This window comes from Denticeps clupeoides, chromosome 1 (genome assembly GCF_900700375.1).
Source record: "Denticeps clupeoides chromosome 1, fDenClu1.1, whole genome shotgun sequence".
Classification (NCBI taxonomy): domain Eukaryota; kingdom Metazoa; phylum Chordata; class Actinopteri; order Clupeiformes; family Denticipitidae; genus Denticeps; species Denticeps clupeoides.
Window position 1 is genome coordinate 10401965 of NC_041707.1, and position 14708 is coordinate 10416672.

At 42.0% G+C, this 14708-nt stretch overlaps 2 protein-coding genes across 6 annotated transcripts in view; one reads left to right on the top strand and one right to left on the bottom strand.

Annotated features, from left to right (window-relative positions):
- Positions 1–454, bottom strand: part of dlgap2a (discs, large (Drosophila) homolog-associated protein 2a) — a 140961-nt gene extending 140507 nt beyond the window's left edge. For both annotated transcript variants that reach the window (XM_028970954.1, XM_028970945.1), the window contains exon 1: positions 324–454. In XM_028970954.1, coding sequence (XP_028826787.1) covers positions 324–341 — 18 coding nt within the window. In that variant the 5' untranslated portion in view covers positions 342–454. The remainder of the gene's footprint in view (positions 1–323) is intronic.
- Positions 455–618: 164 nt separating this feature from the next.
- erich1 (glutamate rich 1) lies at positions 619–13673 on the top strand. 4 transcript variants are annotated; one of them, XR_003749489.1, is made up of 8 exons: positions 619–886; positions 1072–1179; positions 1270–1407; positions 3104–3457; positions 4927–5121; positions 6581–6708; positions 7602–10102; positions 11543–13673. XR_003749489.1 is itself a non-coding variant. In XM_028976232.1 (7 exons), the coding sequence occupies exons 1-6, from the start codon at positions 868–870 to the stop codon at positions 6682–6684; spliced, it is 918 nt and encodes a 305-aa protein (XP_028832065.1). In that variant the 5' UTR covers positions 619–867; the 3' UTR covers positions 6685–6708; positions 11543–13673. The 4 variants fall into 4 exon arrangements, 1 of the variants encoding a protein (XP_028832065.1); XR_003749490.1 differs by having other exon boundaries at positions 7636–10102; XR_003749492.1 differs by having other exon boundaries at positions 6584–6708.
- The last annotated feature ends 1035 nt before the right edge of the window (positions 13674–14708 follow it).

A 14708-nucleotide genomic window follows, 5' to 3' on the forward strand; every position in this document is an offset into this window, starting at 1 on the left:
AACAGCACAGCATGCAGCCAAGAAAAAGTGCACAGCTCAGAGGCTCTCATCAATGTTCAGAGTATTGTTCATTGCACTCGGGACATTGATAGTATAATATCACTTGCTTTATATATCAGTTAAGTGTTTATCAGCATACGCTCGGCGTTTCTAAATAATGTAACTTTTAACAGTTATAAAATTCGTAATTATTGTCGGGACCAGTTTAAGGGGTGCATGAAATAAAAATAGACGAGGCAGCACCGCAAGGACCCTTGCACACAAGACTTTTCCCCGCTCCGGGTCTGCACTGTACATGTGAAGGCACTGTTAAACGCAATTACCTTTTTTAGCGCTGACATTCTACGTAATTCCTATCCTTCGAGCACCTTTTCACATGTTGAGGGGTCGCCAGCAGGAAGTTTTTTTTGGGGGGGGGGGTGTGGCAGGGTATTTCAACGGATGCGCGGCGGTGCTGAGGCTGAGCCACTGTCACCTATTTGATATTCCCGTCGCGGTTCCCATGCGCTGCTGTCAAGCGAGTTCTCACAGCTGGACCGTTCTGCGCATGTCAGATAAAGATGGGCGGGGTCGGAGGGGCAAGGAGGAATGTCCCGGACGCCATCTTGGTGAGGTCAAAATATGCACCGAGGCGTCGTACGTTTCTTTATTTGCAAGTATACGCACATGTTTCCTTATTGAAAATTCAATGGACAGTCGTGGAAACATGATCCGTTAATGAATATTCGTTTTATTCAGCTTACGTTATTTGTGGACTATAAACTACCACAGCTAATTGACAAGTGATGTTTACCAGCTAGCCATGTAGCATAGCGCATTATCTGTTAACGTTACTAGAAAGTAGGTAGCAAATTCTGTGCAGAAGAAATGCCGGGACGAGAAGAAGGTAAGCCCGCGAGTCAGATTTTATAGGTGAAAAGCGTAGGAAATTACTCAGTGCGGCAACTTCAACCTTTGATTGCTACATTACGTGCAGTGGGAGCTGTTGGCAAACGCGTGCCTTGCTACGCTGTTTCGTGGGTTGCTTGAGTGAAATGGCGCTGACGTTTTGTGTTTGTACGTTCTGTGCAGTGTTTAAGGGCAAGGTGCTTCAGAGACTGTACCCTGCGCCTCCTAAAACCGAGACGGAGACCCTCTCGTCGCCGCGCGTCCACGCGAAACAGACCGCGACAAAGACCGGTGAAATTTTCTCAGCACTATTCATGTCGTTTTCCCATGTGGGCCATTGGTGAGTGAGTGGTGAATAAATGAGTCGTCTCTGTGCCTCAGGCGGAGCAGGAAAGCCCACTCTTCCAGGCAGGAAGGTGTACACGGTGCTGCCCCCACCTGAAGAGTACAGGGCCCGGGGAGAGAGGCCGTCCTTAGCTGAAGATCCTGAGCCTCCACACTGTGACGAAAAGTCTGCTAGTAAGTGACATTGGTGTTATTTTGTATTTTGGCGGCCAAGGATTTCGGGGTCTTGGTCTTACTTTTCTTTAGATGATATGTGCTTAAGGGGAAGTGGTGGCCTAAGAAAGCGGACTCGTAATCGGGTGGTAGTAGCCTAGTCAGTAAGACACTCGCCCAAGAACCACAAGACCCAGGTTCAAATCCCACTTACTTCCATCATGTTCCTGAGCAAGACACTTGACCCTGAGTTGCTCCAGGGGGGGACTGTCTCTGTAACTACTGATTGTAAGTCACTCTGGATAAGGGTGTCTGATAAATGCCATAAATAAAAATGGTTGCCAGATCAAATCCCAAACCACTGAGGTGCCACTGTAAAAGTAAAAAGTAAAGTGAAGTGATTGTCACATGTGATACACAGCACACAGTGAAATTTGTCCTCTGCACTTATCCCATAAATCACCCATCACCCTGAGTGAGCAGTGGGCAGCCATGACCGGCGCCCAGGGAGCAGTGTGTGGGGACAGTGCTTTGCTCAGTGGCACCTCAGTGGCACCTTGGCGGATCGGGATTCGAACCGACAACCTTCTGATTACGGGGCTTCCTTAACTGCTAGGCCACCACTGAGCAAAGCCCCACACACTGCTCCCCGGACTCCTTTCATGGCTACCCGCTGCTCACTAAGGGTGATGGGTTAAAAGCCGAGGACACACTTCACTGGTGTGTTCAAATTTTAAGATGTTCCACCACAAGTAAAGTGAGTGCTGCCATCCATTGCACAAAGATCGCAGTCACAACTACAAAACTGCTTTGGCCTCCCATTAAATATGTATTTGGAATTTTTTCAAAAGCTTTGACTTTTTTTTTTTTTTTTATGCAGTGAAATGTATATAGGGTGGTAGTAGCCTAGGGGTAACACACTCGCCAATGAACAAGAAGACCCAGGTGCAAATCCCACTTACTACCATTGTGTCCCTTAGCAAGACACTTAACCCAAAGTTGCTCCAGGTGGACTGTCCCTGTTACTACTGATTGTAAGTCGCTCTGGATAAGGGCATCTGATAAATGCTGTAAATGTATATAGACTCACCTTTGATGATCTGACTTAGTTACCTACTGATCAGAACCACAGTTTTTTTGTTTGACCAAATATGCATTTGCCTCTAGTCTAATACAGAGGGGCCTCTTTGGCTCCTTTGATGATTTCTGTCAAGTGATTGTCCTTGTGAAACACTGCAGCATAGCACACGGTGAAATGTGTCCTATGCATTTAATGCATCACCCTTGGTTAGCAGTGGGCAGCCGTGAAAGGAGCCCAGGGAGCAGTGTGTGGGGACGGTACTTTGCTCAGTGACACCTTGGCAGTTCTTGGCAACCTTCTGATTACAGGTCTGTTCCCTTACCCACTATGCCACCACTGCCCCACATGTATGTATAATATTATGAATGACACTTGGAGGATGTTTTAAAGAAAAACCAAAAGAAGAAGGCCTGCAACATTTTTATCGATGGGGAAATGAGTTTAGTCCAATTATATTTATGGATTAAAAATGTTTTCTGTAAGATGTGCACATATATTGCAGTACACATATTGCCAAAAAGCATGGTGCCATTAAAAATCATAAGAGTTTCTTTGTCCAGTCTTTTGTGAATTGACCTTTATATTTAGGCTGAAATGTGGCTTGACTAATATATATATATTTTTTTTACCTTTCAGATGAGGTCAGTGAAGATGAGGTAAGAACAGGAGCAAGGAAGAGGAGGATAAGGAGGAAGAAGGCAAGTTTTCACCCAGAAGATGCCACTGAGGCTAGGGACAGTACAGAGGCAGAGTCTGGTTCCAAGAAAGAGACCAAGAAACTCAGCAAAAACAGAAGGAGGAAGCTGAAGAAGAAACGTCACAAAGAGAGATTGCACTCTTTGGGGCTGTTGGCTCCTGCTGAGGCTGTGGAGTTCACCTACCAGCACATGGATGGGGAATATGTGCAGGAGGAGAGTGAGTGCAGTGAGAAAAAGGCCAGAGAAGTGCTGGACTTCTTCAAAACAACACTGGACCTTTATATTTCAGACCGTAAGTGTAGTTCTTTTTATATTATTCACACACTGAGCTGTGTGCTAATTCAATCACTTATTGCTGCATTTAGATTTTTAAGATAGAAATTTTATGTAATTATAACAATGTTTAATTTGATTTGAATGCCCATTATGCTTTTGAAAAGATCCTCAGTGACTTGTTTAAAAATGTAACAAAGCAGGGTGGTAGCCTTGGGAGTGGATCTTCTGAAAATGGGCAGGGGATGTAAATTAATAAAAATAATGAAGCAGCCCATGTGCCCTGTGGGTAGAACAGGACAGCATCACTCTGCCTCTGCTGATTTGCCCTGCTGCCAATAGGGCATCCTGATTTCTTCAACTGGTAAGCAGCTGGTAAATGTGATCATTCTAGCGATTGAAACTGGCCAGTAGGGGTGCCCTGACCAGTCTGCGGCTACGCAGCCCCTTCCACCACAATCGGCCACATCAAAACCAGGTCTCTAGAGTGCAACCTAATTTCTCAATGGTGTAACCAGGCATTCAGGGGGAAACATTCTCTGTAAACTCCAGGGCTGCAACTAACGATAATTTTAATAATTGATTAATCTGTTGATTATTTTTGATTAAAATAAAAATGGACTAACACAAAAAACATGTTTTTTTTTGTTTTTTTGTTTTTTGAGAGATGCTGTAAGCCAGTCATCTAGCAGTCACATTTTTTTCTGGTTCCAACACATCAACTTCAAGGATTAAATATTTACTTGCTGTCATGTTGTCCATATGCTGCCTGGTGCCACTGTAGTGATTTAATCACTTCAAATGTCATTAGTCATAATGTTATGACGGGTCAGTGAAATATCTAAGACCTCTGCTTAGTACTGTGCATATTGTAAACACACAATGTAAAATTACAGTAAACCTATATATGCGCATATGTTGACAAGTCTTTTAATACTATTTTTATGTTGATTTTTTTATACTGTTACTGATTCAGAAGTATGCAGGCTCACTGTTTTCTCTTATTTTACCATGTGTAAATACTGAAATATGTGGTGCCGATGAATGCTAGTTCCCCTCATTCTGATTGCAAGTCAAGCATGGATCATATATTCACAGAATCTTGGTTTGTTGTCTGACCCATTTCATTAAAGTTTCCAGTAAAGTACTTTATTGGTTCCAGGGCTTAGTTTTTACTTTTTTGATCATTGCAGAGGATTCTTCCTGCTCAAAAATTTCCCCAGTGGATTGTTCTGTCCTGGAGAGATTTATATGAATATCTGTTTGTGACTCAGTGCAGATGAAAATGCATGCTTGAAGTCATAAATGTGTCACCAGTGTGACTTAACGAAACCCGGAATAGGCTCGGTTGCACATTTGGTGAGCGTCTCATTTCTGAATCCAGTGCTGCCAGCTTCTGACTTAACACTTAGACTAAAGGCATGGAGCAATTCATTCCCATCATCTCCTACCTGAGAATTTCAGTAATCGATCTGTTATTTGTGGCAGGCTCTTCAGGTGTGAAGACGCCCCACGCGTCTATGCCAGGAGTGGAGCCCGTTCTCAGCCGGCTGTCCGACAGAACAGCTCCTCCCAGTGAACTCTCTGATCTGTACGACCTCAAGTCTCTGGTGATGTGTCAGGATGTGGAGCAGCTGAAAACAGCCATGGAGCGTTTCCAGAGCAGCTCCATCATGCCTCCTGGTGAGTTCCATTGTCTCCTTACCATGTCGAAGGTGTCCCCACCACACATTTTGTGGGCATTCAATGCTTGTATGAGGAGAGTCTATGAGAGTGTGTCTGGGTGAGCCAAGGAACGATTTTTCCCCTCTTATAAAAGACCGCACACCCCCACATCATCCATGAATGTTAGATCAAGATCAAAGCTCTAAGATCAATCAGTACGCTTCTTAAGGGCAAATTATTCTTGATATATAGAACCACAGCTGAAAAAATTATCACAAATGAGCATAGCAGTAATATTTCTTATCTAAAACAACAATTTAGCATGCTGTGTTTAATCAGACAGCAGTGTTCTAAAAGTATTATTGAAGTAGGTCAGGTATTTGTACTCATGTCATTTTATAATGCAAATCCTCTTTCTGCATATAAAGTAATGGAGTACTTTCATGAGGCTACTTGCCTCTTTTGGAAAAAATGCATTAGCTTGTTATTTTTTGTAACTTATCATATTATTACTAAGTATTTAAGATTTGCATCAATAATAAAAATGCTCAAGTCCTCCTCATGAAAAATGAAAGCCGTGCCAGTCGAGCGGCTTCGCTTGTCAGTGTCAGGGTTCTTGGAAGTCTTTTTCACGGCCCACTGTGGCGCACATGTAGTGGGAGAATCAATAGTCTGCAGCGCCTGAGCTTGGTCGGGCTCTGAGATTTTAGCCTCAGAGGGAATAGCAGTGGAGGATGACAAGTTCGCACTGTCAGTCTCGCACCACAGGAAAGGAGCTTCTCATTTCTAGACACACAAACCTTTTAGTGTTTTGATTTATTTTTCTGCTTTTCTCCCAAATGGAAAAGATGGGATTTGTCATTTCTATTCGGGACTTTGTGTTGTAAAGGTTCAACTGTGTAAAGAAGTTAAAACTGAATGCAGAAATGATCAGTGTCCAGCATCTTCCAGGCTGTTGATGCTAAATTTTACGGATTGGGCTTAGTCAATGTACTGTATTTGTAATAGGTGTATCTGTACATTTTGTCTGTCTGTGGGAATTTGTTTCCATTCCCATAGCCTATAAAAAGGCTCTCCGGTCTCCAGTCGTATCTCCGCTGACCTACAATGTGATTCTACAAGCCAGTGGTTCTCATGCCAAAATCCTGGATGGGCAGGGTTTACACATAAAGTTCAATCTATTGGAGCAAGAAAATGTGTGGAGCTGGAGTACTTTGCTAAAACAAACGTATATAATTCTAACTACTTCCGCTGCTTTTACATTTTTTGACCTTTTCATCTATGGAGCAACTTAGGGTTAAGTGTCTTGCAAAGGGACACAATGGTGGGGTTTGAACCTTCACTTCACTTTTTCCCACCTGTGACTTTGGTCTTCTGGTTCATAGTCGAGTGTCCTACACTGGGCAACTACCACCGCAGTGTGTACAGATCCAGCGTACTTAATGTTTTAGTCTGACTGCTGTTTTATCTCTTACAGAAGAAGCCTCTGCTGTTTGTGAGCTGTTCCACTACTGGATCGCACAAATTCTTCCTTTGCACAAAAACCTGGACTCAGCCCAGCAAATGGCTTCTCAACTCTGAGCACCAATCAAAGAGACATAAAAGGTTTTAAATTGCTTTAAATTAAAGCTTTTTACTCTGGAGAGGGTATAAATATCTATATTTTGAATTGTGTGCTGCTCTGTGTGTCGTTTTACTAATGGAAATGTTTCATACCAGTTGCCTTTTGTCTGTGCTAATCCTAATGGCAGTTTGCTGATTTGTCGCAACCCCACGACAAGTCCGGAATCCCTAATTTCATTCTTGTTTATTAAATGACGCACCATGATGACCTCAATCGCTCTGCATCATCCTAACGTGATTTTCATTAAGGGACTCAGGCACTTTGTTCCTAATTGTCTCAAGAGTAACCATTGTACTCTAAACAGTCTTGTTTTTGATGCTATGACATTTAAGCCTCACAAACCATCTTGATAATTCGCTTAGCTGGTTTTCTGCCCTGTTCTAAAAGAAACCATTTGCATATGCTGACAGTCTATAATATTTGTTTCGGAGTTACTGTGTACTTCTCTTTGCCCGTTCCATGTTAATGGCATCTTTTTCTCAAATACCTCTCAAATGTTACTATAGAAGTGTGGTTCTAATGCAGCAGAGAGAGAGATCAAAACAATGTTCAATAATTCAGTGGCTTTTCTGACATCCTCAAGATTCCAAAAGTTTTAAGATCATTTAATTATACATGAGAAATATAACTTCTCGGTACACCAATTTTTCATTATTTTTTAAGGAAATTGTGGTTTATTTTACAGCATTTGTATGAAACTTTATTTTGAGGGGTTGACTTGAATTGACCTTTTTTGTTTTCTCCAGCTTAATGCTATTTTTAAATACTTCCGATCACACTCAATGCAATAATGAAATATTAATTACTCAGAACAGACAAAAGAGTGTTTCAGGGTGTTTAAATTATAGAACTTTTTTTGTTTTTTCTATTTCAGAAAAGGTTATTGTTTCTTTGTGTCCGCTGTGCAGATGATTTGGATGAAAACCCTTGAAGCAGCTCGCCAGGAGCTTTACTCACTGACATCATAGCTCTTCTCTATTTAGCACTAAGCCTAAGGCTCTAATTGAGGGACCTGAGAACGTTACAGAGGATGAGACGGAGCAGGTAAAGCCTGTGTGACCCTGGCACCTGGTGCCGCATCTCTGCAGACAAAATGCCGGGCCGGGTGCCAGGCCTCTTGATAAGTGGGAGTCAGCGGGGCAGCAAAAGGCATAGCTGGGTTCCTCAGAAGTGGGCCGTCATTAAAACATGTTCCGCCATCTGCAGCTCCGTCTATGAAAAGAGACACCAGGTGCCTGTTGTCTGGTTTATGCATATGGGGCAATTCCAGCAACATTTCAAAGGAAGCACAGACTCTCGTAGACTGGTGAAGGAAATTAAAAAAAAAACACCTAGCATATTTGCTATTGGTCCAGAAATCACCCCCAATTAGAAGAACCATTTTCCTGTTCTGTTTGCTGCAATCAAAACTAGAGGACTTTCACTGAAACATTCGCTGTAATAGACCATTGCAGATTTCCCCTCATTAAATTGACTGTCTGATCTCACTTCCATGTTAGCTAGATGGCAAGGCAGAAAGCAGCATGTTGTCCTTTTTGGCTTGAATTTTTTTATTCGTTCCTCAATCAAGATTTTTCAATGGAAAAATAGCAAATAATTTCCAATTCTCTGAATTACTGTCAGAATATGGGAAGCATTTTACTAATTGGTTATTCCAATTTGTTATTGGGTTTTGAAACTGTCGCACCGTCCCCACACACTGCTCCCCAGGCACCTGTCAGGGCTGCCCACTGCTCACCAAGGGGGGTGGTTAAAGGCAGAGGACACATTTTGTTGTGTCACCGTGTGCTGTGCGGCAGTGTATCATAATAACAATCACTTCACTTTCTTTCACAAAACCCACCTGCACAACAGATGTTATTGTGTGAATTTAGTTTAGTGCCATTTCTTAACAGCCTGTAAAATTTTTAAATACTTTGATTGTAATAAGATTGAACGTTTGCTGAAAAATAATTTAATAGAATGATTTTGTTATGCTTCACAGTTGGTTGGTCCCCAAAACCTCTGTTATTATGGCAAATGCCTTTACAAATAACCTTGCTAATGAAGCAAGGCTTTTCATTCACACACGTAAAGGTGCAATGTGCAAGATTTTACCACCTGAAGAACTCCATTCAAATAGTGGGAATGTCATGGTCGTGCAGTATGAAAATGAAAACTCAAATAACAGACTACTAAAATGTTACAGTAAATTACTGGCAGCTGTGGTTTCCATTTTCACCTTTCAATATACTTGGTAAATGTAAAAGACATAATGGTATACTTTCATATACTCTTCAGTTTAAAGGAACCTTACCATAAAAAACTGCTGTAATATAAACCAACATCTCTCTAGTAAACTGTACTATGAATATTTATATTAAACACAATACAAAAAAGTATGTTCATTTAAAGTATTATATTTAATTTTACTGTAAAATGACTGCTAGCTGTAGTTGCCAGAAAATCATTGTTAAAAAACAAACTGTATATCTTTACAATTACGTGAAAGTGTGGGGACAGTGATTTGCTTTCCTTAGTGGCACCTTGGCAGCTCATGATTCGAACCAGCAACCTTCCGATTATAGGTTCGATTCCTTGTAATTAACAAATACAGATTTGTTATCCAAAGTACATATGAAAATGAAAGTGAAGTGATGATCATTGTGAAACACTGCAGCACAGTGCACTCAACAAAATGTGTCCTCTGCATTTAACCCATAACCTTAGTGAGCAGTGAGAAGCTATGAAAGGTGCCGGGGACCTGGTTGGGGACAGTACCTTGGTGGTTCAGGATTCCACTTAAAAATGTGGCTAGTTTTTACACATAACATGTTTTTTTTTTTTTTTTTTTTAAGAAGCAGTGGGAGCAATCGGTTGTCCACTTGTGGAGTACAGTTCAGTGGAGATGCCTTCAATGGGCTTCTGCACACTTGTATGGTGGGGAATGTTCTAGAATAAACAGTTTCAGGGAACTCACTGGAGGGGAAAAACAAACCACAATTTTAAAGCTGCTAGCAGACATGCAAGGCAGCTAAAAGGCTTCCAGTCATCTTTGTCTTGATTTCATGGCGCAAGATTCTTTAAGGTCAGAGCTTGTAGACTGCACTCTTTGGCAGCCCCCTTCACTAATCCTGCACAGACGCAGGCCAGTTGGGGCTTACACAACCACGAGAGGATTTATAAAGGTGGCCGGCAGGTAGGCGCGCACAGACGCACACAGGCCTCGTCTTCAGGGCTGTCCTCTCTCTGTCAGCGGGTTCGCGAGTGGGGTTAGGGAGACGAGAGCGGGGAGAGCAGCCGGTCCGGGAGTAGTAACAAGTCGACGCCCTGGAGCCAACTAAGATGTTTTGCAGGCTCCCACGGTTGACCCCTGGGTATATCCGCTACCTGCAGGTGAGTGAGCAGGCCAGAAATATCTTCACTGTGCAAATGCTTTGCTTCCAACATAGCGGTGTCCCTTCAAAAAGATTTAAACATCCAGTTAGCTGTGGGTGCTGAAGATGTGACAAGCAGATAGAAAAACCTGCTTTCAGTGTGGCCTTTTAAGACGTGCCTCCAGACAGGAACCTGCACTTTCATGTTGTGGCATGCATTAATGGGACAAAAATAGACGTGCAATCCGAACACTGACTGCCATGTAATCAGATCTAGACATTGTCGAGTATCCAAGTAATCAAACGTTATCGTACAAAGTTTACTACCGCACAGTTTCAGTTTTTTTTTTTTTTTTTTAAACACTGATTGGGCTAGGCACTAATAGTGATTGCAAATGTGACAAGAAATTACCAAAAGTCCAAAGTTGCAAGTTAAAAATAATCCATAATTGCAGTCTTTTAAAAACAGTAAAACAAGGGAAGTAACATATGTTGTTTTATTGGATGAGTTAAAAAAAAAAAAAAAAACTCATCTGACTGACCCACATCCTTCAACGGAGTTTTACATGTCTTTAGCACAGTAGCTGTCAGCACCCTTTTCACTGATTTCCAGGGTGAAATAAAGGACGTGAGGTTGACTGACAGTTAATTAACGAGAAAAAAAAGACTGGTATGATGAAGTTCATCGATTCCTGTAGAACCCTTAGCTGGGGAAAGTTCTGAGATAGTAAATCTTGCTAAATTTGATGCATGGCCCATGATACCATGATATATTTTGCTAACGCCACATTTATAAATCCATGAAACTGGGATTAAATTATTCACATGCATACGCAGTGTATCGTATGTCCATTATGGAGGCAATTTTTAATAAAAATTATTTTTATAGCGCTGAAATTTTCAAACTGATGAAAACATTTAGTTTGTCTGAAATGTGGTCTCTGTATTTATCCCATCCCCTGAGGGAGCAGTGGACAGCCATGACAGGCGCCCAGGGAGCAGTGTGTGGGGACAGTACGCAATGACACTTTGGTGGCTCGGGATTCGAACCGGCAACAATCTGATTATGGGACCGCTTCTTTAACCGCTAAGCCACCACTGCCCCGGCCTTGGATAGTGTGGTGGTTAGCAATGTGGCCTCTCACCTCCATGATTGTTTAAATCCTGGATTGCACCTTGTAGAATTTGCATGCTCTCCCATTGATGGTGCTGGGTTTCCTCTGGGTTCTCCGGTTTCCTCTCACTGTCCAAAGGCATGTATACTAGGTGAATTGGTGACTCTGAATTGGTCTGTTGGTGTGTGTGTGTGACTGAATGGTGCCCCACCCATCCAGCAACCTGAACAGAGCTTAGGGGTTATCGTACATTTGTGATTTAGTAAAATTAGTTAGATCTGCCCTTCTTCACATTGAATAGTTTGATGGAAATGTGAGATGCTTTTTTTCCTGTCCTCATCCAGACTCAAACTGTTCAGAATGGGCGTTTCAGGACGATGGAACCAATCATGCCTCGTCTGGCCATCCTCCTGGGCGCATTTGGCATCGGCATGTCGGGCTACAGCACCCATCAGCTCACCTTGCACCACAGGCCCTCCACCCGTGTGCTACAGTGGGTAGGGGGACCATCCGCTGTCGGGAGCCTTGCCGCCCAGAGTCGAGCCCGGGCCTCTAGTGACATGCTCCAGTCTGGGGACCACCAGTCATTTCCACCAGCTGTACCAAAACTGCCTGAAGCACAGCTCCCTGGGAGGTCTGAGACATCATTAGCATACACAGCGTCCAGCGTCCCTTCCTAAAATATGCACTGTCATTTGCTAGTGATTTAACCTGCAATCTGTAGGGGTCAGATAAACACCTCACTCCAAAGCTGCTGCTGTTTTGAGATTAATGACATTTCGCAGACTCTGTGCCTTTGTTAAGCCTGGGGAATTCTGATAGATGGAATAGCTTCTCTGTACCCAAATTGGCAGCAACCTGCTCCTTTGTTTAATGGCTATGGATTCATTGCCAAGGCGTGCTGCAGATCTTTTTTAATCTGTCCTGTAATGATTTTTTTTCTGTTATTGAAAAGAATGAGCATATTTTTTTTATAAAGAGGTCATTTGAGGTGGTTCCATGTCTAATGGCCAGAATGTGAATTATTCTGTAAATAGCTCTATGTAAATAAATAGCATCATTGGTTCAGTTGTGCCGTTTGTCTCTTCAGATGTGGCATGTGAGAGAATATGGAGCATGGAATAATCGCTCTCATTTCTAAGCCAGTTTTCTTAGTGGGAATTAGGTGTGGTGTGGGTTTCGTGAATCAGCACGCATCAGTATAATGTGATGTTATCCTTAGTCTCCCGAGATAAGAGAACCAGCCTGGAGCTGTTTCGGCGAGCTGCATGTGTCTCTTTGACACAGATTTAAGAGAGAGAAAACACGAACACACGGTTTTCTCAGATGTTGCTCCTGCCTCGGTTCTCGAATGTGACAAGGGGACCTTGCAGTGGGACAGAGGTGCTGTGTGTAACGTACATGTAAGGTACAACTGCCTTTCTATTTCTATGGCAGCCATTCCATTATTTGTTGAGTTTTAGCGCCAGTGCAGCTTCTTCAACGTGACGTGCGTCTAATAGATAAAACCTGCCTAAGATAAAGTATTAACTTTATATTATTTAACAGTGGGTATAAACTTCCTAAGTTGCATAGCATCATAGTAGCATTATTGTTTTTTTTTATCTTTTATCAGTTTATGCTCGTAAACGTTTTTGATGACAACTGGAATTTGAACCAACCCTGACATCGTATTGAGGAATATCTCCAAAAGTGAATCTCACAAGAACTTTACAAATAAGCAAACTTGGGACAAATTAATGGGAAAAATGGCCAAATCATTGCAAGGGTGACAGAGTGGCAGCCTTTATCCTGTGATGAAACGCATGTGTTCTGATGACAGATTCACAACCGACACACTTCATGTTTTGGGTTGTCACCTGTATTTATTATGCGCTGTGTTAAACGCTGCTATTGTACTGACACAGTAGAGCTCCAGGCCAGGCAGAAGACTATAGGAAGTGAGAAACCGGACACACAGAACACCCAAATTATCATTTGGCTCCCATAACCAGACTGGGTCTTCTCAGCAGATGTGCTAATTGACTGGGCTCACACATGAAGATGTCCTGCCTCACAGAGGATGAGCTCTCTCGAGTTGCCACCAGCCACTTTAAAGTGACCTTCAAATATGATCTCTCAATTAAAGAGGCTTTTCGTATTTTGAGGGCAAGGTTGATATTCAAAATCGATGAAAGCAGAAGAGCAATGTGTCCCCGTTAACAAAATATTATGCTAATTTCCTTCTTATTGACTGACATTTCTGTGACAGATTTAATCAAACTTGATGCTCCTTGACTAAATGTAGTTTCAGGATCCATAGCTGTGTAATTAAGACCAGAGTGTTAAACACATTCCACTCACACACTGACTGTTATCTCGGCACCATAAAGCACATGCCGCAAGCTGCAATCTCCCCCCAGCAATTACTGCGCTGCGCTGTACCATAAATGCTTAATGAGAATAAAGGTTTGGCTTCTTGGTTTTCTTACTGTACAGAATATTCACTGTGTTACCTGGGGGTGATGAAGAGAGCCATTATTACAATTTAAGACTGATTGGACCAATGAAACCCAAGGCCCTGTGAATACCTCCTCATCCAATTTCACATCAAGCACAGTGCTGCTCTGGCAAGGTGCAGGCAACTTATTAGCAATGGCATGAACACAGATTTTAAAACCTGAAGCTTGTTTTTTATTGTACCTTTATTTTGTTAATTACAGTGTTAATTTTATACAGGACTGTTAAACAAAAACAGTCAGAGAAAAACTCACAGCTAAGTTGAATAATGATAGTAGAAGCTTTTACACATACGGTAGGCAACTAACTGGGTCTACATAACCTCTGACCATATGGAAGCCAATTGTTCCTAAGACTAATAGTAAAAAGGGCTTCAGTTTGCCAGGAAGAACAAAGATTGGACTCTGGAGCAATGGAAAAGGTCATGTGATCAAATTATCTATCCGGAACCAGAAAGATGACCACACCAGGCTCTATTCCCTGCTTGTTCAGCTGAGTTCAGCAACATAATACAGCATATTCCAAGACAACAATGCCAGGATTTTCCAACATGGAATGGCACCAAAGAGTCCTGACCTTGAGAATCTATAAGATGTGCAGGAAGACTTCATGCGGTGTCTCTTCCATCCTTTACACAAGACCTGGGTGAATATAAATGTTTAGAGATTCCATAGGTTTGTTAAAACTGTGCCAGGGTGGATGCAGGCTATAATCAAACCAAATATTAGAGTGTGTGGCATTTTATTGGGTTTTTTTGGCAGCGAAGTTTATATTGTTTCATACAGGAAGATTTTTACAGATTCTATACAGTCCATGCTGAGTTACTCCATGCAGAACAAATTCAACATTCTAAAATCAACTCCTGACAAGGTGGACAAAAAAAGTGGCAATATTTCATGTATATTTTAATTTAATCTGTCTGTCTATATGCACCAATTATACTATCACGTCAACCTTTTAAAATATACTGAAACAAAATGCAATAAAATGTTGTAAACTATATACTACTAT